Source organism: Mauremys reevesii, linkage group 11 (genome assembly GCF_016161935.1).
Source record: "Mauremys reevesii isolate NIE-2019 linkage group 11, ASM1616193v1, whole genome shotgun sequence".
Classification (NCBI taxonomy): domain Eukaryota; kingdom Metazoa; phylum Chordata; order Testudines; family Geoemydidae; genus Mauremys; species Mauremys reevesii.
In genome coordinates, this window is record NC_052633.1 from 45,739,849 (window position 1) to 45,763,225 (window position 23,377).

General features: G+C 39.5%; 1 protein-coding gene and 1 long non-coding RNA gene across 10 annotated transcripts in view; one reads left to right on the forward strand and one right to left on the reverse strand.

The window, feature by feature from the left end:
* Window positions 1-17,475, reverse strand: part of LOC120374430 — a 43,980-nt gene extending 26,505 nt beyond the window's left edge. For both annotated transcript variants that reach the window (XR_005586092.1, XR_005586093.1), the window contains exons 1-2: window positions 17,340-17,475; window positions 12,658-12,730 (exon numbers count right to left, since the gene is read on the reverse strand). This is a non-coding gene — a long non-coding RNA (uncharacterized LOC120374430). The remainder of the gene's footprint in view (window positions 1-12,657; window positions 12,731-17,339) is intronic.
* The window catches only part of RBMS1 (RNA binding motif single stranded interacting protein 1), a 241,679-nt gene that overhangs the window by 135,365 nt on the left and 82,937 nt on the right, over window positions 1-23,377 (forward strand). For 7 of the 8 annotated variants that reach the window (XM_039494102.1, XM_039494105.1, XM_039494104.1 and 4 more), the window contains one exon: window positions 15,591-15,766. In XM_039494102.1, the coding sequence (XP_039350036.1) occupies window positions 15,591-15,766 (176 nt within the window). Of the gene's footprint in view, window positions 1-14,064; window positions 14,088-15,590; window positions 15,767-23,377 lie in introns of those variants that run through there. The other variant, XM_039494111.1, reaches the window with a different exon arrangement.

Consider the following 23,377-nt stretch of genomic DNA (forward strand, 5'->3'; position numbering starts at 1 on the left):
ACATTACAGCAGCTCTCGTACCAGACCCAGGAACTGTTCACTCCTGATGTTCGAAGCCTAAAGCTCCTGTCTGATCCCTCTTCCCCTACAAGTCCACTTTCCATCCCACAACCTTGTCAGGATCTGATTTTTTTTTCTCTCAATATCTTTTGCCCAGGACATTGCAACAACTCCAGCTCCATCTTCAAAACCTCTTTGGACCTAGACTTAAGTCCATTCCTATTGCACTAGTTTAAAACTATTGAGGAGCCTCACCAGCAGTTACAGGAGGGGTGTCATCTTTGGGGCATTAGTAGAGTCCTCTGAACAACCACACTGTGACAACCAGTGCTTTTTAACTTGTTCTAGGTGTAGAGCTTGGCAAGTGTAAAACTAGACTGGGAATGTTCTTTTGCTTTGGTTCTGTTTGTAAAATATTGTTGGTTTTTTATGTCCATTTTAGGTGAGTGTATCCCCCTGTGTTTTGCATTGAGTAAAAGCTGGTATATTACATTTTATATTGGTGACTTTAGAAAGTTTGTCATTGTGCTTAATACATTCTGCAGTCTTCACTGGTGACTTGAAGATGTGAAAATTACCAAAAGGTTTTACAAGGTTGTGCACGTGCAGATTGGTTGCATTTCACAGTATCCTTACCACTTCTATAATGATTTCAGTAAATTATCTTGATGAATGGAAATGCTGCTTCAAAACTGTGGACCCCGACCATCGATTGTATTCTTACTGATGTAGAGCAAGGGAGAGTAAGCCCCCCGACTATGCTTTGTCATAACATATCTCATCTTTTCAGCTGGTGGTCACTAATGACTTGATTTTTCAAAAGTGTTGAGACCCCACAAATTCTGTTGAAGTCAGTTGGAGCTGTAGATGCTTAGCAGCTTTGAATATCAGACCATAAGGATTTTTGCTGATATCAGGAGCCTAACTGCTCTGGTGGGCCACTGTAGGTAGTCATATACCAGTGTCCTTGAGCTAACTAACATTAAATAAAAATAAAGCCACCTTCTGATCCAACAGCTATTGGATTTAACAGGAATTTGGGTAGGTTACCATTCTACCAGGACATGAATCAGGCTGTGAATTCAAGACTGTCATGTAGATGTGGAAATAAAGAACGCTGGTCACCTGACCTGCACATAAAAATGGTGGTACCAGCCACAAATGTGGGATCTGTTTATTGGAAGTAGGACTTGCTGATACTTAAAGGGAAACTCTCAACATAAAGTATACACTTTTTTTAAAAAAAAAAAAAAATACTGTTTAAAGTCGTTTCAGGTATTACACCTGCCCCTATCTCCCCCTGCCAGTTTTGTTTTACAGTCACATTTTCCTGTTTTTAAAAATGTTTTGTCTCTCCCCTGTTATTCTTACGAAGAGAAATTGACTGGCTACACAGAGCATTTCAGTGATTAGGTACACAAAATGCTGCCAAATGCACAAAGCAAACAAAGTGGAAAAATTAAAAGAATATGTTCTCTTATAACCTCTTTCAGTTCCAGAAATCTTGGGAGTTACAAATACCAGTGGGTATTAGACCTTTTCAGACAAAAATATGTGGGATTTTTAATTCCTATTTTTAAAATTGACTATCCCTTTCATAGAAATCTTTGTAAGACCATTTAATTTATCATTTTCTTCACCCTTTTATAATAACTGTTTTCAGGAAAATGTGTTATTGTTCAGTGTAACCTAAAGGATCCCCTTCCCCCATCCTGAATCCAGGAGTTTCAATGCAGAAGGGGTTATTGTAACAACTCCAAGTGAACACCGTAACTTCAGTAGAGGATTGAGCAGCTATGATAGATAGATCTCAAAAAACCAAAGATGTTGTTCTCATGCACATATTCCTTATTAAAAAGGGAAAGCAACCCAGAGAAGCACACTCTTCCTATTCCTCATTGCTATCTAGCCAGATTTCCCAGCCTAGACATTAGGGAATTGCACTTCTAAATCATGTTTTCTCCTTTGAAACTATGGAGATAAGTTCTCTTGTCTCTCCCACCTCTAGGCTTAAACAGAATTCACTTTGGCTGTCCTTCTGAGGTGTACTAAACAATGTATTGTGTTCAGTGAGAGCACTTTTGTAAGACCTTGTCTGCACTAGAGCAAATTCCTTGTATAGACTGCTAGCTTGATTTGCACCTGTGCAACTTATATCTGCATAAGCTGCAAGTCATTGTTTACTCTGATGCCATACATCTATACCAAGGGTTTGCATTGGTACAGCTACCCCAGTGCCAAAAGCCCCCCTATAGACCAGCACGCAGCCTGTCGGGGTAATTCACTGGCAGGCCGCAAGACAGTTTGTTTACACTGACCATCCACAGGCATGGCCACCTGCAGCTCCCAGTGGCCGCAGTTTGCCGTTCTCAGCCAATAGGAGCTGTGGGAATTGGTGCGGGCTGCAGGGACGTGCTGGGAGCTGCGAACAGCCATCCCTGCGGACGGTCAGTGTAAACAAACTGTCTCTCAGCCCACCAGCGGATTACGCTGATGGGCTGCAGGTTGCCCACCACTGTTATAGACAATGAGTACATTTTTTTTTCAAGAGCACCGAAGTCCAATTTTTAAAAGTAACTTAGATGCTTATGCTCCTAAGTCCCATTGTCTTGCAATAAGACTTAGGTTCCAAGTGCCTGAGTCCGTTTTGAAAAATGGGACTTAGGTTTCTAAGGCACTTAGGAACTTTTGAAAATTTTACCCGTGGCCTTATTTACACTGCATACAGTCACAATGAAATCGAGAAATTAGTAGGTAAGTCAAAGCGGGACTTATTCCTCAGTCTTTTGTATAGAAGCTAACTCACATGTTGTTGCTGTCTTGCAAATTTGTATTCATTTTAATACACTTCTGAAGCTTAACTAGCCTTTTCCAAGCCATAGGTATTGTACATTACTGATATTTGCCAAAAGCACCAGGATCATGTTTTCAACTACTATAAATCAGCACCAGTGAAGTAAATGGCGCTAGGCTGATTTGCACCAAATGAGAATCTAGTCCTTAAGTAGGAAGCTTCAGGGCATTCTGCGAGGTCAGTTCCACATCCCTAACTCTCTCTCTTTCCCCCCCCCCCTCCAAAATGGAAACCAGCAAATGTTACATGGTGTTATAATAATATTCAGAGGCTTATATTCTATTTGTCTCTCTTCAGTTTGTGTCTCTTCCTGTGGAGGAAATTTGCTTTCCTGGATGCTATGTTCTCCTTCACATGGAGAACTGCAAACTCGGTATCACTAAAGTTCAGCCTGACCTACAGCAAAAATGACCCTTTTTCGATGGGAGCAAGCTGTGTACCTTATCTTCCTTGCATTTTAAAATATTTACTAGGAGAGTACATTTACTGTACTCTTACTGCCATACCTGGGGTTTATTCTCTATTGTCTGTCACCCTGTGTAGTCATTTACACGTGTGAAAAACAGATGTAAAACTGATTTGACAGTATTGTATACCTATTTTGTGCTCACTGTGTATGGATGTAAATGACTACACAAGATGGAAGATAATGGAGAATCAGATCTATGAATTGTATTTAAACTACACCACTAGTGGTGGTGGTTGTTTGTTTGTTTGTTTTTTTTTAAATCTTAACCTTAAACAAATGTGGTTTGGTATTTAAATTGTTAGAGAAAAGTCTAGCAATTTGAGTTCTTTAATCCATCCATAAAGAGCTGCTGATTGTTTAAGGAAAACATTCTTGAAACAGCCCCATTTAGTTCTGTATACTTATAACAATTTGGAAAGGAGATGCATAGAAGGATCAGGGATATGCAGTACCAGCATATAGTTTTCAAATATGGCTGGCTGGTCTCTTCTGATGATATCAGACATGCACCTGCTCCCAATGATGCACAGCTGGGGCCTGGTCTCTCAAATGTCTGCACCCATTATATGAGATGGATGATTGGGGGAGTATATGGTATGGAAAAGGGTGGTAAGTGTGAAGGGGCCGAAGGAGAAAATAGTGACACATTTGAAGTTTCATCCCTTTCTATTGAAGGCCCAAACTACCATTTCAACAGCAGTTTGTTGCCCTTTCATCCACTTTTATCTCTTTTTCAAGTGTAAAGGCTAAGCTGGAAGCTATTTGCTATTACAAAATAGTTTTCATAGAAGAAAGTGAATTGAATTTACTCCTGGGACACAAACTACAGTTGCTTGGCCAGCTGAGCTTCTGGGAAAAGGGAGTTAGGAGAAGGGGTCTGACTAAATAAATAGTTTAGGTCCTTACAAAGAGAAGAGTATTGGTAAAATTAATATCTGTCTGTCTACCTACTCACTCAAAACTGTAGCGAAATTCCATGTATAGCCTTTTCCCTACTACTTTCTCTTAGTGAGGAGCCACTTTTCATGGTGGAAGCATAGGTATACGTAAACATTAATCAAAACAGTTCTAAAAAAAAAATAAAAAATGAACAAGCCAAACTTTGCTAGCAATTATGCACTCCTGGGTATGCATTAGTAGGCTACTGGTGCACTTCTCAGGTAGATGAATTTGAGCCATGCACCAGTAGCCTCCTAATAAAATAATGCACATCCTGTAGTGACTTATTCCTATAATAAATGGTAGCAGTTGTATTTTTATCATGTTGCATAATACAGAGGCAAATGAGTGCTTGTTGAAATTAAAAAGCAAGCAATTCAAAACTGATCACAGATCCTTTTGCTCAACATAATCTGCGCAATTTACTGCCACAGCAAAAGTATAACAAGGAAATATTTGTACTTGCGTAGCTTCACAGTGAGAACCCCAGCGCATGACTCTCTATTGTCCGCATCTTGTGCGGTCATTCACTATAGTGCAAGGTCATGTAAGATACTGCCATTCTGATTTGGTAGCATTGTGCACCCAGTTAGCTCCCCTTGCATGGGTGTAAATGACAGCATAAAGTGCAGAGCAACAGAGATTCAGGCTCTACGGTAGAGGGCCCCACACCAACCAGAGTAAGCCATACTGCTGCAAGCCTTGTGTTATGTTGGTGCACCATGTCTACAGAAGAGGAGTGGGCCTACAGCGATATGAATATTCCCAGGATAGACAGGCTCTGAGATTTCAAAATAGACTAGATGCTTCAACGAGGAATAGTATTTGTTATTATGCTAAATAGGATAAATTACAAAGCTGATCTGTACTTCAGTGTATAATCTAGCCTAGTGCTAAATAATATATATTCAGGTGGGGGCAAAAAGAACATCCCCTTCCTAACTTCCAACCTCTGTGATACAAACTCGCATAGCTAGGTTCTTTGTGTGATTTTCATGCTTTCCTCTGAAACACCCAACAGTTGGTTCCTCCTCCTCTTCCACAGAGGAATCGGTGCAGCTCTGTTAGGTGAAGATCAAGATTTGGGAGCCCAGTCACAGCCCAGTTGCACATAGGCTCCCACCGTGTTTCCATACAGGGGGAAGGGGCAGGCCAGGCAAAAGCAGGAGTAGGGATGGTATATCTGCTGCTATACAATATATGGAGAGTTGATGCACCCATTGAACACACTGAGGATGGAGGTTGTAGCATCTGCAGAGGTTGCAGCAGTGACTTTAGAACAGCTCCATTGCCACTCAGTGGCTTGGGGTGAGGAAATGTTTCCCCTGCATGTCCCCCCGCAGATGAGACCAGACTACTCACTCTTGATATGGGGTGTTTCTGGCACCAGAACAGGGTGGAATATTAGGTGTCCCATTGACCTCTTACAAATGGTAATAACTTTAAATACTCTGCTCACAAACATAGTAGTCAGCCAATATTTGACATTGCCTGTTAGCAGCTGTGCAGTAATTAGTCTCTAAGTCTTATTCAGCCTCTGAGGCTTGATCTACACTAAAACCTTATATTGGCCTAGCTATGTTGGTCAAGGATCTGAAAAAAAACAACCCCATACTCCTGACAGACACAGCTATGCCAACAAAATCCCCAGTGTAGACACAGCTAAGCTGCTGGAAGAGTGCTTCTGTCAGTGTAGCTAGGGAGGTGGTATTCCTATACAGATAAGAAAAACTCCTACAGTAGGTATACACTGCATTTATGTGAAGGGGCCATGCCAACATAGCTATTCTTGTAAATGCTGGAAATAGCTAGAACCATGTGCTGTTGGGAAATATATCCAAAATTACACATAATGTAAAATAAGTGAATGGCGTAAGTACTGATTTTAGAGTGACTGTGACTTGCCATGTGTAAGGTTGTATTTATGAAGCTTAAATACAAAGCTGCATGTTCAAGCAACAGAAAGCATATGGAATTAATGCTTAATTTGTAGACAGTATCCAAATGAGTTGTGTAGACAGACATTCATAGCAATGTGCCACCTCCTTTTAAACCATCATGTAATAATTACTTGTAGTGCCTAAAGGCTTTGCTCAGGAAGGGGCGGGGGAGCTATGTGTTAGGTACAGGACACATACATAACAAAAAGTTGGTCCTTACTCAAAGAGATTACATTCTAATTTTAAGATTGGAGTGGTGTGTGCACATAGTAACAGTGAGACAGTTATGCTAAGTGTAACAAGCAGCAGACTTACAGTCACGTACAATGTGTTCTTAATAGGACTTGATTCCCGTATACACAGACATGCACAAGTTCTTCAGTGTTTAAAAAAAAAAATATATATATATATATTTTAATAAATAGAAAATGACATGCCGGCTCTCATGTCAGCCAGAAAACGCATCTGTGGTCTAACCCTGTGACAAACAATCTAGCAACAGTTTCAGTGCTACCAACGCTATGGAGTTTGCCAAAAAAGCAGATGCTTCTTCCGACAGATATCTTTCATGGCTTAACATTTGTGTCCTGTAATTACTGTCTAAAGGGAAGAGGGGAATGGCAGGATATTGCAAAAAGAACAGAAACACAACATTTTAGTTTAAATAAAAAAAATCCCAGTTGAAAAAATACTTAATCTTGCATTTCATCTAATGATTAACATTTTTATAATTTGATTTTTAAAATACAAACTAAAAATATTTAACAGGATATAGAATTTGAAACAGAAATATAGCATTAATTGGTAAAATGTGTTTATTAGCAGCACCATGCAAGGGTATTTCATAGCCCATTACACATGATATTCAGTGCAAGTATCAAACAAGCTGAAATCAACATTTCTAGTGTTCATCAGTGTTCCCTATGGAACCCCAGACTCTGGAGTTGGGGTAGGAAAGAGAGACTATTTACTAGAGCTATTCGGGAAGCATTTTTGATCTCTTGAAAACTTTAGATGAAAATGGAGAAAGGTTTCATTTTTTGTCAGAATTCATCTTTAAAAGTGTTCAGGTTTTCAACAGCTGAAAACCAAAGGGTTTTTTTTTGGGGGGGGGGGGAGGGAAAGGGGGAAGGAAGAGGTTTATTAAAAGGACTTTTGCTGCAGAAATTTTTGTTTTGACAAAAAAGCCATTTTTTCTTCTAAAAATAGTTTTTTTGGGGGAAAATTTACTAGTCTACTATTTTATACTAGTACCATCATTCAAAATAAAAAGGCATTGGGCAGGTCTCTGAATAAATTTAAGTGAGTTTATGGTGTCTAAATCTCAGTACAGTGCTCTTGTAACAAAAAGGTTCCCATAATCCTAAATGCTGTTTATTGGGATATGGGTCTTTTTGGCCTGTTGAGACATACATAGATGTGTAGCTGGGGCAAACAGCAGACTTCAAAGCAAAATGATGCCTAGCACCCTGAGAAGGTAAGAGCAGAGTGTGGATTCATGCTGTACCTACTCAAGTGATACCATAGGTTAACTCATAGAAGCCTAATGCTGAAGCTTGCCGGTCAGTTGAATACTGGGGGGTGCCTGTGTTTTTGCAGCCTCCAAATGAGATAGTTAATGCCCCCAATGAAAGCTGAGCTGCACTGTTTTCTTAAGATAACTTTGGTTGGTGTCTGTGTGGTTAGGGAGATCTGAAGTTTTGAAAACAGTATTTAATGGACATCTTAATGTCTGTCAGGAGAGCACGAGTTTCATAAAGGGTATTTCACAACAATAAGATACTTGCTGACTTGCAGAGAAGTGAAACTATAAGAAAATTCTGAATATGCCAGCTCTGATCTAGCTGGATGTTGTTTTTATGCATTGGAGTTTTGGATAATTTTCCATGAGGTAGAATAAATGCCTGAAACTGTATTTTATATAGGCTGATTTTTGTCATCTACATTCTGGGCTGATGCGTCAGAAGCACATACAAGGGAGTTGTGGAGGACAATCTCAGAGGATAAGCCAGAAGGGACCATTGTATCATTTTAGTCTGACCTCTTGCATATTGCAGGCCATGGGACTTCCCTGAAGTTCCTGTTAGAAGTAGAGCGTATCTTTCAGAAAAACACCCAATCTTTTATTTTAAAACTTCCAGTGATGGAGAACATTGTAATATTGCATTTCCTGATTCTAATTTACACCAACAAATGGAATACATTCCCCAGCTGTTGTATAAAGTAAAGCTCATGCTTTATTATTTGCATTCAATATTGTGCTCCTAGCTTATAGCTCCTGTATAAACTTATTAATATTTAATTAAATAAAATTGTTCCAAAGAGCTTCTGTTTGGTTTTTGCTGTAATCACAGCTTGATTCCTTTTTGCCTGGGCTAAAACTTAGCAACTAGTGCTCCATATCTTCCTACTCAATGAAGGGTTGACCACAAAAGCATGCAGATATCATCTGTCCCAGCAGCTCACAGTTCCCAGCAGAAAGCTCTCATCTTCCTTCAGGCACTTGAGCTCCTTGACCTTCCCTGATTTTCCCCCTGATTAACTCCCCTAGATTACCTGTGGTAATGCTGCATTCACTGATCTCACCAAGAAGCCCACTGAGGCTCTAGAGAGTAAAATTTGAATTACACTCAAAGTTAAATTTAGTTTAGTTTTAGATTTAAATTGCCCTGTCATGCCTCAGTTGCCTGGCTTGTGCAAGTTGCTGTTCTGATATAGACAGCAGAAATTTCAGAGCCTCCTCCAGGAAGTTGAGAGGCAGAGCTGAGAGGAAGAAAGGCTGGGTGAGGAAAAGGCTGTCACCAGCCATGAGCAGGAGAGGAGTTGTGGGAAGTCACTGATAACTTGTGAAAAGGAGCAGGGGAATTAGCTCAGCTGTTTTTTTCCTCTGCCTGCTGTCTTCTAGCGATAGCTTATATGCTTTAGTGTTGGTAGTCCTGGGTCCCAGAGACAAGAGGCAGGAGTGTGCGCCTCCACTGGCACTGGTGGAAGAGCCAGTCAGTGAAGCTTTCAGAAACACTGCTTGGAGAGAACAAGCAGATCCAAGAGTAAGGTCCTCAAGGGAAGAAAGGCTCATTCTTCTGCTTCCATTGAAACTTTAGAGATGCTTTCAAAGCAGCCCAACTGTGAATGGCTCCCTTTGCCTCTTGCTGCTTGCACTGCTCCCCACGCCTGGTTTAATAGTATTTAATAATGCAGAGCTTTTGTGTGATGTTGTCCCCTGCATGGAAGGGACTTGCCTGCTCTCAGAATGCACTTGTTTCTGTTTCCAGCCTCTGGAGCATCAGTACCTTGCCGGATGAGGAGAAAGGTCTGAACAAAGGAAATAATAGAGTAGGCTTTGAATATGCATGGAGATTTCCAGACATACTGGTTTGCAGTGATCTCTTTGGCACTGTGAGTCGCCCAGATGTCAGGCCCATAGCCCTATGTGAAAGGGGAGAATGGAGTAAGTCAGAGAGACCTAGGAAGATGTGTAGGCCTCACATATAGAGCAGGTACCACTCTCCCCTCCACGGCAGGGTCCTTCCACTCCCCACAAGAGCTTAGGAGGTTGATAGGTTGTGGGTATGGAAGGGGCCAAGTAAGCCTGAGGACTTCCTCAACTGTGAGAGGATCCAGAGGACCCAGCTTCCTAAAACTCCTTCTATTGAGTTGGGTACTGGAAGCGCTTAGAAAGCAGCTGGTTTTCTGACTCTGTGTCGAGAGAGCTGACAGACTGCAGGGAGGACCAGAGAGCCTGCCTGAGGACAGAAGATGCAAACTGCAACAGCAGGTCCTTCTGTGTCATCCATTGGGTATTCTTTTCCTCAGTGGAAGTTGGACTCCAAAGACTTCCAGAAATCACCACCTTTGCTCAATCTGTCATACTGCATCAGAGAGGGTGGTTGAAAGATGGAAATTAATTAAAGGGAAGCCTGTGGGACTCTCCCAGAGAAATCCTCACTACAGACATGAGTTTGTTGGAATAAAGAGCACGTTGGAATGCAATGGCCCGGGTTTAGTGTTTGCTGATAAAAACGTGGAACAGTCAACTGTCTTCATCAGAGAGCAGTCAGACTAATTTCTCTTTGGCATTTATTTTTAGCACAGAACATGCATCCTATTTCCAACCTCCTCCTGTTAGCTCATTGATTGCTTTTGAGTAAAGGATAATAATTTAGTACTTCACTGGATAGGACATGTTCCATTTCCCTCAGTCCAAGGCATCTTTGTGCGTGTGAAGCTTTACCTAAACTGTGGACCAAGGATTTCATCCTCCAGTTTAATAACATTACTCCTGAAAGGTTCTGGATAGGTATCATTTAATTAGATTCACCCCACCCATCTGCATGCGCTCACACACACAGTTCAGTAATTTTGCATCAATACCAATTTGTATATTATCTCAACCTACCTACCTTTCATCAGCCCGATATTTTAAGTGGTAGATACTTCATACGTAATTCCTTGACTATAACTAGCTGAATGCCAACGACAAGATTCTCTAGAACCATCCAAGTGGCATTTTAGACTAAAACAGGCACCTTGTGTGTGCTGTAAGTAACTTACAATGTGTACTTCTATTAAACAACATAAAAAAGACTTTTATTTAAAATGTGATCTTCTCCCCCCTCCACCCCACATGGAGCATATCAATTAAACAGTAAAATATAATTAAATACGAGATATTCAACTCCATAAACATGCTTTTATAGTCTGAATTAAATTAGAGAGCTATAGATGGCTGGGACAGGAGTAGCATTCTGTGTCAGCATGCGGGATATTCAGGTTCAAGTCCCCTTGTTTGAATTTCCCAGGGCAGTTAGAGACAGGGAGTACTAAAGGGCAGTCTGCTGGACTCCGGGGTCAAAGGAATATCTTGAAGCACCAAACAGCAACCTTTCCCTTTGATTGTGAAAGGAGTCCACTTCTCCTTTTCTGAAATGATTATGGCTGTGACCCAAGTCCTCAAATACAGATGAGTTTATTTATAAATTTCTAATGAACCCGTCACTGTAGTATCTAGTATATGAAATTAAAGAAATAATGGTTCAGTCCTAAAGACCATACACTTCCATCACTTTGTGCTGCTTTCTTATTCGGGATTACATATGGTTATAAGGTTGCTTAAAAGGAGGAGGGAGAAAAATTCTTCTTGTTAACCTCTGAGAATGGGACAAGAAGCAATGGGCTTAACTTGCAGCAAGGGAGGTTTAGGTTGGACATTAGGAAAAACTTCTTAACTGTCTGGGTGGTTAAGCACTGCAGTACATTGCCTAGGGTGGTTGTGGAATCTCCCATCATTGGAGGTTTTTAAGAGCAGGTTAGACAAACACCAGTCACGAATGGTCTAGATAATACTTAGTCTTGTCTTGAGTGCAGGGAATTGGACTAGAAGATCTCGAGGTCCCTTATGGTCCTACACTTTTATGATTCTCTGATTATTCCTGTTTGTTTTTTTTATATCCAGAGGAAAAGCTGACAGGCAATTCTGCTGTTACAGAGGGACTGCCTGTGTCAAAAAGGATGACATTTCACAATCACATAAGAGGAGCAAAGGCTTTGCCTTCCTCAGATGAGGGCCTTCCACTGGGAATGCTCAGCCTTGGAAAATTTCACCTTAGTGACCATTACCTGTAACTTTTCCATTGACCACTGCTCTCAGGGTGAGGTTGTGAAGGATTAGCAGTAGGGCCTCTGAGTGAGGCTCTGAGGGCTTTGAAGATTCTCACCAATGAAACGGAGGCACAGTATAGCAATAGAGTGACCTATTTTACGTAGAAGGTGAGTCAGTGTGTGCTGAAGGGGATATAGAGGAAACTCCTGGGGGAAAGTCTAATAGCTGATTAGTTCTGGGAATGAGTAGTAGGAAGGAAATGGTAAACCAATGTGGACTGGGGATGACATTTATAATGAAAAGAGGTATTGTCGCTACACAGCAAAGACCATCTATTCTTCAGCTTTATTAATCATTTACACTGATTTAGCTTTAATTTTAAGATCCTGTAATTCATTTTAATAGGAAAAATGTTCCTATAGGAACATTAGGAATTAATGTGTTGCCTTGTAGATTCCAGTTTAAAAATCACATTGCAAAATGTTTAAGTTCATATCACTAGATCAGCTGCTGCTCTTAAAGAGACTCCATTTTAATTTGGAGCAGAATTTGTTTTGTAAAATAAGCTTTTATAAAACCTAAAACCAATTGAAACATTTGCAGTTATTGTTAATAAAATCTGCTATTAAGCAAACACATTTCCCAACAGTGTGTCAAACCTAAGCTACGCAACAATAAGAATTTGAAAGTAAAACTAGCAAGAAACAAAAATGAAACTAGCATAATTGATTTCTCATTGTACATGCTAAGAGTAGTATAAGAAGTAAATAAAGAATGTAAATAGTAGCAAATGAATTTTACTTTTTCAGTTAATTTAACAGCGTTACTAATAAAATAGGTAAAGAAATTTGCTTACAGTATATGGTTTTAAGATGTCACTGGCCCTTTAATTCAGTGATTGTGTGTTTCTAAGTCACTCTTTTGAACATCTGTAATTGTAAAGCATTTTGAGGTGGGTAAAGTTAGAAGAAACTGGCAGCCCCTGAAAGCTGTCTGTAGCTTTAGGAACACAACACTGCATAGACTTACATTCACTTTCTATTTGAATATAACCACTAGGACCAGAAGCTATTTCATATTTAAGAAAAAGCTTAAATTCTTCATAAATGTGTGTCTTGGGACTTTCCCCCTGCACTCACGAGGAAAAACTCACTCTCCACTTGCCACAAACTGGTAAGTGAGGTGTCGTTCTCCCCCACTCCCAAACCAGTTTATAGTGCTGGGGTGGCCAAACTTACTGACCCTCTGAGCTGCATGCGACAATCTTCTGAATTTTGAGAGCTGGGACACACCTGATGAGGCTTCAGCCCCACAGGAGGTACCTGCCTGGACTCGGGGTTTCAGCCCTGCTCCTGCTGAAGCCCCAAGCCCCGAGAGGCATGCCCTGCGGGGCTGAAGCCCTGAGACCTCCCTCCCTGCTGGGCAGAAGCCCCTACTCCATCACCCTGTTGCAAGGCAGCGGTCCCAAGCTCCCCCCACACTTCCCCTGGTCTGGTAGGTGGATGAGGAGATGTAGGGGGCTCCACGAGCTGCACTTTAACTGTAAAAGAGCCCGGTTTGGCCCCCCCGTTATAGTGTTTACATTCTTCATAATATAACAAGATTTTATTATCTAAATTATATACAAAGCTCACACACAAAAAAAGCATTGAAAATAGTTTCTGTTTGCTATATGTGTATATTATAATTGCCATCTAAGAGCCAAATTTTGGCCTCATGCGTATATGCATGGGTGTGACTGATTTCAGTGGAAGTTGTGTGTGTATAATATAGTATGAGGAAAGCAGTTGACTATGAAACTTTAAACAGAACAATTGTATCTTTCGTCAACTTACAAATTAGTGTACCTTTCAAAAGAGACCGATTTAGGGAAGGGAATAGTATTATGCAAGCCTAGCTTTTAGTGCAGTATGAAAATTTTCTAATGTTAATTAGTTTGTGCATAGCTTACAACCCTAAAAAATTGCTTTGCGTTAGTGGAAGCAGTATGCTCTAACTGCATGTATAGTGATGCTACAGTTAGAATCCCTCAGGGTTTCCATTACAGATTTAAAGGGAGGGTGTAATTTCTTTCCAATTTTGAATCATGCCTGGACAAAACTTTGGGTCAAGACTTGAACTCAAAATGTAAATCTTTCAAAAGAAATTTGATATTTTATAAAGAGAAATACAATTATTATTAGCTACAAAGGTATGCTTATAGCTGATATTTTTCTCTGCTTACAACAGCATGCCTCGCTTCTCCCACCCCCCTTGACTCCTGAATAGTTTCACTCTTCTCGTGTCGTAAGTGTCCACCTCCAAATCTATATTAGAATTCACTTTTGTTCACTTTTCTTCCATCCTAATCTATTGTGACTCTTTACTGCTACCTTCTCAAGCTGTGGTACTCTGAAGTTTTGCAGGAAAGGGGCTCTGCCTTGTGGACACACTCTACCAGGGTAAACCTTGCAATTTATGGAATTTACATATGTAACCTTAGCTCTGCCCCATGTCTATGCATATGCATTAAAATGTTCTTTAATTACAATATCGCATACTTTTTTGTAAGGGAATTCCTTTCTGGTTATATTGTGTCATATTGTGCTGTGATTTAGGCACAGGATTAGGATTCGGGAGTTCTGAAATCAGTTCCCAGCTCAGCCACTTGCTTTTTGTAGGACTATAGGCAGGTCACTTAGGGCTAGATTATTAAAAAGTATTTAGATGCCTAAAGATGCTGAGAGGTGCCTAGTGGTATTTCACAATGCCTTGGTTCCTAACTCCCACTGAAACTTTAATATTTTGGATTTATATGAGCTCTTTATCTGAGATTCTCGAAGTATTTCAAAAACACTGAAATCAGTAGGAATTAGTCACATAGGCACGCCTGGTGCTTAGATACATTTAAAAATCTGGCCTGTAACCTTTGTTCTCTGTCTGTAAAATAGTGACATCATAAAAATACTTCCCTACTATGCAGGGGACTTAAGAGGATAAATCAATCTGTGTAAGGTACGCAGAGGCAAGAGTGATAAAGAAGGATTTTTTGCTATGAAATTTAATATTTCTATAGTTCTGTTGTCATTAGAAGTACAAATTTACTCTAGTTGTGAGCTCACTGTAAATAAGTGTGTGACAGTTTGTAAGATGTCACAATACCCTATAATAAATGTCGATGGGAAAAGATATGAAAAAGAGAAAGAAAAACTGGTATAACCCAACAAAAAGGCCCACTGATATGATCAAGCACAATGTTAAAATCATGCTTCAGAATAACGGAAAATGTGAAACCAGGAATTAATGGACCAAAATTGATATATCACATATTAGGCTTAACTGGTGGACAAAATAATGAGAGGGAAGGGTTTTTTCACTCGCCGCTCTCTTTTTGGCATATTTAAAAAAAGAGACTTTAGGGGGAAAATAAGAGATCATATGGAGTCTACCGGCATGAGACTCACTATCATGGCTGCCACCCCTCCTCTCCCCCATCTCCTGGGAGCCCAGGCCATTTTCATCCTAATCCTGAGAGGTGTCCTGATCAGAACAGCCCAGAAAGAGAGATCCAGAAGACGTGCAGAGGGTATATGTATTATGAATCAGTGTCCTGCACTTAGATTGTTGGAGATTTATTATTCTGTGTATTAGAGTAAGCCTAATGATCCCATGCCAAATATGGTGAAAATGAGTGTATTTAGAATACGAGTAACTGCACAGAGTTAACATGTTCAGAGTGGCAAATGTTCTGTTCGTTCTGCAATTAGTCTGTATTTCATTCTGACAATTCGCTCTGTCTTTATTTTGCAGCCGTCCATTGTACCATCCCACCCAATGGCTCCTCCTAGTCCCAGCACCACCAGCAGTAATAACAACAGCAGTAGCAGCAGCAACTCAGGTTGGGATCAATTAAGTAAAACAAACCTTTACATAAGAGGACTGCCTCCAAACACCACTGACCAGGACCTGGTAAAACTATGCCAACCGTAAGTACTACTCTTAAAATTCAGTCTTTTAAAACTTACAGGACTCTTGTGATGTGCGTGCTAATGTTACGAGGTGAGAAGAAATCTAGACCCATGTTTCATATTCTTGATTCTGCAATGTGATGCAAAATGTCAGCTTTTGAAATCAGTAGGAGCTGAGCGTGTGTGGCACCTTCAGAAGCAGAGAACAGACTAAATATATAGTAAAGACATGTATCCCAGGTTCCTGATTTAAAAACCATGGACACCCATACTCCTGACTGCTTGTTTATCTGCTGTAATCACAAAAGATTAAAAACATTTGAAAATTATCGAACAATTGTGTAGTTTGTTTTTAAAAGCATGTGATTAAGATCTTTTCCGTTAGCAACGAATGTAGCTGCACCAAGACAAACCTCTAGTGTAATAAAGCAGCACCAGTGTAAACTTGCACTGGGGCAGCTTTCACCAATTTCAAACTAGGATTTATACTAGTGCTGTATGATTGTACTAGGGGTTTGCTATAGTGCAGTTACATCAGAGCTAAAAACCGCTGTGTAGACATAACCTAAAGATTCTTTTTTCAGACAACACTGTTGAGCAAAGTTTGTATCAATGGGTTATTGTATAAATCCATGCATTTTGGGCATTTCTGAATATGGTGTGGGTGTGTAATTGTTATTTACACTATTTTTTTTTTTTAAATCACATTTCTTCTCTGGAACGTATAATTCTTGACTGCTACATTGACTTTCTAAAAAATGAAAAAAGGTAAAGATTCACAACACACTTGCTAGACTATTATTGAAACAAAATATTATGCCTGTAAAATTCACTGATGGAAAGTGGAAACTGAAACTTACAGGCTATCTGGTAAACAAGGAAAGCCCCTAATTTTTCATTCCTGCAAGAGTGCACTTCAATAGTTTAGGTGTATAAGGAACCTCTTTGAGAATCTCAAACACTGATTGAACCTCAAATAACCATATTAATTACACAAGCTTTTGTCCCCCATTTAACAGATTAGTAAATGAGGATATGTCAAAAGACTTGTTCCTGGTCACACCTCTAGTCAGCAACACAGCCAGGAAAAGAACCCTAAGTCCTGGCTCCCAGTTTATTTGAACCATTAGATGACACTCTGGAAAAATAGGTGCTGGGCTGTTGATTTGTACTTTAGCACAACTTTTTTGCCATTCTGCCTGTAATTTCATAAATTCATGTACATTAAATCTCGAGCGGTCATATTTAGGTTTGATAGAATTTGATTTATAATATCAATGGATAATATCTATGTTTTTAAGCATTTTTTCTATTTTTATCTATTTTAAATTTTCACAGTTGCTGTGAAATTATGGGCGGAGATATCAGCCAATAATTAATGCCAGTAGGCATTCAGATTCAAAAGGTAGAAGCTTTATAAACATTAAAACACAAATTGTCAATATCATGTTACAATATGAAAAGTAAATATCCTTAAATCAGACTAAGTTCTCAAGCAACATTTTTCTGACTTTGTCTATAAATTTCAGTTGTTATCGATGTGAAAAAATTGTGTGCGTATGTGGTGGAATCAACCTTTACTGACACTTACAGATAAAAATAAATCTTTCCAGCCTAATCACTCATATTAGTTGATCTTGCCAATTTGTCTGGGAAGGCAGGATTGTTCTCTGTATTATGTCTTTGAATGTTCTCTTCTGTATTTCATTATCCCAGTGATGGAGCTTTCACCACATTCTCTAAGCTGTATTCCAAAGTCTAAATGACCTCACAGTTTCCAGATTTTCAAATTATGTTCAGAAGGTACAATTTAAATACATACATGACATTTGTTCACTTCTTTATTTTTTTGAGTCCTTGTTCTCCCATATGCAAGTAGAGACTCTATTTTAAGAAGGGCTGGGTTTCCCCCCTTCTTGCTCCCTCTTATAAAAACAGGGTTCTTTGATCAATTTTGGTGCCCATATAACTGTCAATCTTACTGAAGTTTATTTTACTTTTTTTTCCTTAAGTAGTGTGGGTAGTGCAGGTCAGTTGATTGAAGCTTTGTTTTATACTAATTAGATCAACATATGTTATGCCAGTATTCTTGTCATTTTCACTGATGGAAGTGAGTCCAGAATTAGTTATTCCAGAGACTGTACCAATCCATAGCTGCCTTTATGGCTGCTCGCTCTCAGAAGTTCTTCACACCTCCCTGATGGCATGCCTGTTTCAAGGACACCACTTGTCCTCTTCCCAAATAGTGGCTGCACAATGCTGGTGTATTTCCGTGATCTCCTCCCTCCTCAAATAGCTCACCAGCTTCCTGTTACAGGAAGGTATATTCAGCTGGATAGATCTAAATACTTACAACTCCTGTCAAAGTGCTCAGCACTTCTAAAAATCAGGCCCAAAGATATTGAGTACCCAAAAATTGCAGCATCTAAAATAAATGGCTGTTTTCGAAAATTTTGGCATCACTGTTAACATGAGGCTCACAGGTCCTCTCTTCTTACTGTTCTTTCTCTTTCTCTTCTGCCACATCCATATCCCTCCTAACATTGTTTACCTGCTCAGCAATAGTTCCTGCCAGCCACTACCAAATATTACTACCAGTTGTCTACCTCCTTCCAGCAGTGTTTTGTTGTGGCATTTTTGTCCCATTTCTCATAATTTTGTTCTTCTCATTTTCTTAAACAGGCAGTGTCCATTATTCCTGTAGTCTTTATATTCACTTCAGATCAAATTATATGCAAAGATAGCATAATTAAAAATCCTGGGCTACCACGGCAAAAAGTGGAAGGGATGTGGGGTTATGGGTGGGTAAAGGGGAGAAAACAAGAATATAAAAATCTAGTAACTATATAATAGCTCTTTCTTTCTTTCTTTCTTTCTTGACATCATATGGTCAGAAGAACTTTAGACTTTTAGATTTTCAAAATATTTTTTTATTAAGGACTGGTTTGTTCGAAAGACATTACTATAACAGTTCCAAATCTTCATGGCTGAATATTGTATCTGTGGAGCGAAAAAAAAATTACACTTCATTTAGAAAAACGAAATTTTTATTGAGAGAAAATTACATACTTCTGGTTTGAGAAATTTTACATTTATTGCAAAAAATAACATTTCATGCTTTCAGGATAATACTCACTGTTTCTTGTGATTATAATGAAAGAACTGGGCCACCTAACAGAAGAAAATTAGACTTATTATAGTGTATGTCCTGAAAGAATAAAATGGCTCCATTTGGACATATTCCAAACAGAAAAAGATTCTCATAAATCTTACTAAAAATGGAGCAGATAATTTTGTGAAAGGAGCCATTCATAAATTATGAAATACTACAGCCTTGCACATGAAGATGACTTCTCTGAGATTTAACTCATTCTAGATACAGGTATGGTAGAAGAGGGGTTTTTCCCCCTTTTTAAAAAAAAAATGTTTTTTAAAAATAATACAGAAGCACATTCAGGATCCTCCAAGTTGAGATTGAAGGGATTGTTGCTTCTCTTCAGTAGCTGACTGGAATCAGGAAGCACTTAATAACTTTAAACATTTTGTCATCTTGAGCAGACTTCTCTCATCTCTCTCAGAGCTTCCCCAGTTTGTGTGTATGTGTGTATTTCTGGCAATCACAGAAAAAATATGATCTTTTTCTGATTTTGTTCTTTGCCTCTTGAATTGGGCAAAGGTTCTGAATTATTTGCTCAATCTGTAGTTCATTATAGAATGATCTTTGGATATGTCTTCGCTACAGAACCTATTCTGGGATAACTATTCTGTACCTAGCTGCAGTTCATGAGCTGCTGGCTCTTGCCTTTTTTGTTTGCAAGACAAATGTGAGCTTGAGGCCCCTGAGGATAGACGAAGCTTCTGTGAGTTTGGTTTCTATGAGGAATTTCTCTGGTAAGAGATTCCAGTGTTAGAAGAGGAGAATGTCCTATCTCAAGTCTCCATTTCTGCTGAGGAACCAAGTGAGATTTCCAGAAGATTTCAAAATCCAAGATTTGGAACATTTGACCAAAAATCTGCATGGTTTTATTAAAGCCCGTAGGCTTCTCTGCCAACATAGCCCTTTAACAACTGGAGTTGATGTTGGTTTTATCATCTGGAAACAAGACTCTCCTGATTCAGAGGCTTAGTATTAGAGGCTCACTTTTATGAATTATGGAAAGTTCCACATGCCAAATTCTCACTTTCTACAATTCTGTCTAAACTGTAGAGCCTTCCAGGAAGTAGTTGGGAGACATGGTATTTAGTTTCCAAACTGGATTTTGCAATATCCAGCTGCTCCACTGGGGCTTCCTTGCCACTTACCGATCTTATAACTGTTAAAAACTTATTAAACAACCTTTAACATGCACTTGGTAAATGAGAAATCAAGAGAAATTCTGTTTTTGTCTTGTCTAACTCAGTTTATGTTAATCCAACATAAATTACTCACACTTTATTTAAATTTTTTTATTAAACAGATATTGCCAGGCTGCTTTCAGGAAAAACAGTGTTTTATTTATTTGTTATAGACCATAAAATTAGTAAAAATGTGGTGTGTTTGATTTGATTAACTGAAAACAGATTTTTATGTGTATTCAGACCTTTCCTTGAAGTGTTTACAACAAAACACTGCATCATTGTGCTGTCACATAAAAGCCACAAAGTGAAACTGATTGTCTGTTTTCTTTGTTCAGACTGAGTCAAATACAAAATAAACCAGGAGTGAAACCCTTGACCATTAAAGTCAGGGGCAAAGCTGCCATTGATGCTAAAGGAATCAAGATCTTACCTTAGATCCTTAAATGTTGGTTGTTCTTATAATTCAAGATGTTATTAGAAACACCTGTAATAATTTTAACTGGACAATTTCCCTTTATAGGATGGAGTTCACTCTCTTACAAGAAGGCCCACGCAAAGTCCCCTGAGCTGTCAAACTCCAGGGATAGTCTTAAGCAAGGTGTGTGAGTGCAGAGTCCACAGTATACCTGCATGTTGCAGAAGTGGTTTCCTCTCTGGCTCACAGCTGTTAATAGATGTGTGGTGAGTAGGTTAGGAAGTGGCCTAATAGATGCACTCTTCGGCAGATCCAGGATCTAGAAACCTGGTGTGGAAGGATTAATCTGTAGTCTCATAGCCTGCCTTGATTCTACGAGCTGAATTCCATCCACAAACTCCTACTTAATTCTTTGTGCTATGCCCATTTCTTCAGGCCTCGTGGAGAGAGGAGTTAGTTTTGTCCATAAAATAAACAGTTACACATTTATTATGCTATATATAGATGTTTTAAGCATCCAAATAAACTACAGTTAGAGCACTAGCTACATGTCATGCATACCGATTTTTATTTTGCTTTCCAAAACAGCTTTGCACATTATACTGTAATATTGAAAAGTTATATTCAATTGGGATTATTTTATAGGAAAATAACCAATCTTTAAATATAATTAATCAGATTATTTAAATCACTATACAGATTCTTCTATAAAATTGCATATGTGGTCTGGTGGTACAAAGACTTTGTTTTTCTTCTCATGGCTTCATTCAGTAAGTTCAGTTCTGGCATTGAGGAACTGGCAATGATGAACATGAAGGGTGGTTTTTATTTTGATTACATTCTTTTGGGAAGTTGCTATAGAAAGCTCTTCTCTAACTACAGAACGGTAGAGCTTGTTGTTCTATTTGCAGTGAGGCACTATAGTATATATGTAAATTGTATTCATTTATGCACCACTTTAAATAATGCCTTGATGATTTTTTGAGAAGTATGGTACTTTTCTGGAGAAATAGAACTTTTTTATTTATTTTTTTTTTTTTTGCCAATATTTTCCCCACTATAGAAATCTGCTACTCCCTACCTCCTTTCCTCTGGCCCTTTTAACAACATACCAGTAGGAGCAGCTTGTCCTCTTCCTGCCAGATTGAAACAGCGTGTTGTACTTTTTGTGAAGGTGGATCGCCTGGGAATGCAGATATTTTCAGATGGTATTAGTGGCATTTCCATTGAAAATGAAAAACCTACATTTCTGAATAGGTCATTTAAACACAAGCCTACTATTCCAATCATGCAATGTAAAAGCAAAAACATCTGGTCTGCTAGGGGAAGAAATACTGAAAAAGTAAAATGTTTATCATGTTTATTAGGGTAGTGCCTAGGGGTCATCTGGGAACAGGGTCCCATTGTGCTAGGCACCTGTGAAAATCTGCAATAGACTGCTCCTGCCCCCAAGAGCTTACAATATAAATAGACAATACAGATGGAGGGCAGAGGAAATGAATGTAACATACAAACAGCGTGATCAGTGTGATGGCTGGCAAATGTCGTCATGTTTTCAGTATATAGGGTGGTGGGGGTGATGTTACGTTAGGAGGATATTAGTTAAGTGGAAAGACAAAGGAAGGGGGGAAACAGGGGTAGGAGCAAACAGCCAATCAGCCCAGGCGAGAGAATGCTCACAGTGAAAACTGCAGAAAACAGTGATGATATCATGAGTCTCTATGTCTGTCCCTACATGAACTGTTTTTGCAGCTGTTCTGCTGTCTTCAGTCCTTCCTGCAGTTTCTTTCCCCAATCCCATATGGCTGGGAGTGCCACATAGGTTCTCATGCCCGGGAATGGATCTCCACTGCACAGTTCTGGGATTACAGGGGTGGTACCATCTGGATCTCATTTTATTCCCTCTCCTTCAGTGCAGAAGTAGCTGGTGGAAGTGCGCTGTGCTGGTTTTTGCACTACAGAATACATTATATGGGACTTGTATAGATTTTATTTGGGCGCTGTTATGCAAGCTCACTACTTACAGTTTACAGTTAATGTATGAGGATCTGAAATTGCAAACTCTTACTCATACCAGCAGTCACACTGACTTGAATGAGACTACTGATGGGATTAAGGTCCACTCATGTGAGCCAGAGCTTGCAGGATTCAGCCCGTAATTGGTAACTTGCTCTGACATATACTCTAGGTGCTTTCAGGCATCTCAGTGTGAACCGTGCCTTACCACTTGTGACCTTTATGCCCAATCCACATGGTTGCTCAGCCCTTCATTCTCCTCTTTCTTTTTGCCTACAGTTTACCTGCCACTCTCCTCTGCGGTGTTGCATCATCTTCAGCAGGAAGATCTGAAAGGTCCCAGGTCCTCTTCTGCTGCCATTATATCAGAGGTCCCCAAACTCTGGAGGGTGCAGAGGAGTGTTCAAGGGTGTGTGGCAGGCCCAGGCTGCAGCTCTGCGCCCAGCCACTTGCTAGGGTGCAGGGGGGGGCTGACCCTGAAAAGTCTGCGGACCACTGCATTACATCACTAATTCAGGATGGGGGTACAGAGAGTAATGCAGCAGACCACCTTCCTCCTCATTGATGCTCCATAATCCCAGGAAGAGCATTTAACTATTGCTGCTGAACTTAAATTTCTTCTATTCCAGTGCAGCCTAAATCACCAGGCCAGACCAGTTTAGGTATGTTCAGTTCCAAGCCTGGTTGGTAGCACTGCATCGCTTACATCAAATTGTTCACAAACTAGTTTAATATATTTTTAAACCATTTTTGCTCTGGATAGCTTCACTTAGGACTTCCTCCTTATTATGTTGTTGTTGTAGTGAATATTATGTAGATGTTTAATTGGATTACAACTAGGAAAGCAGCTGGTTTAAGAT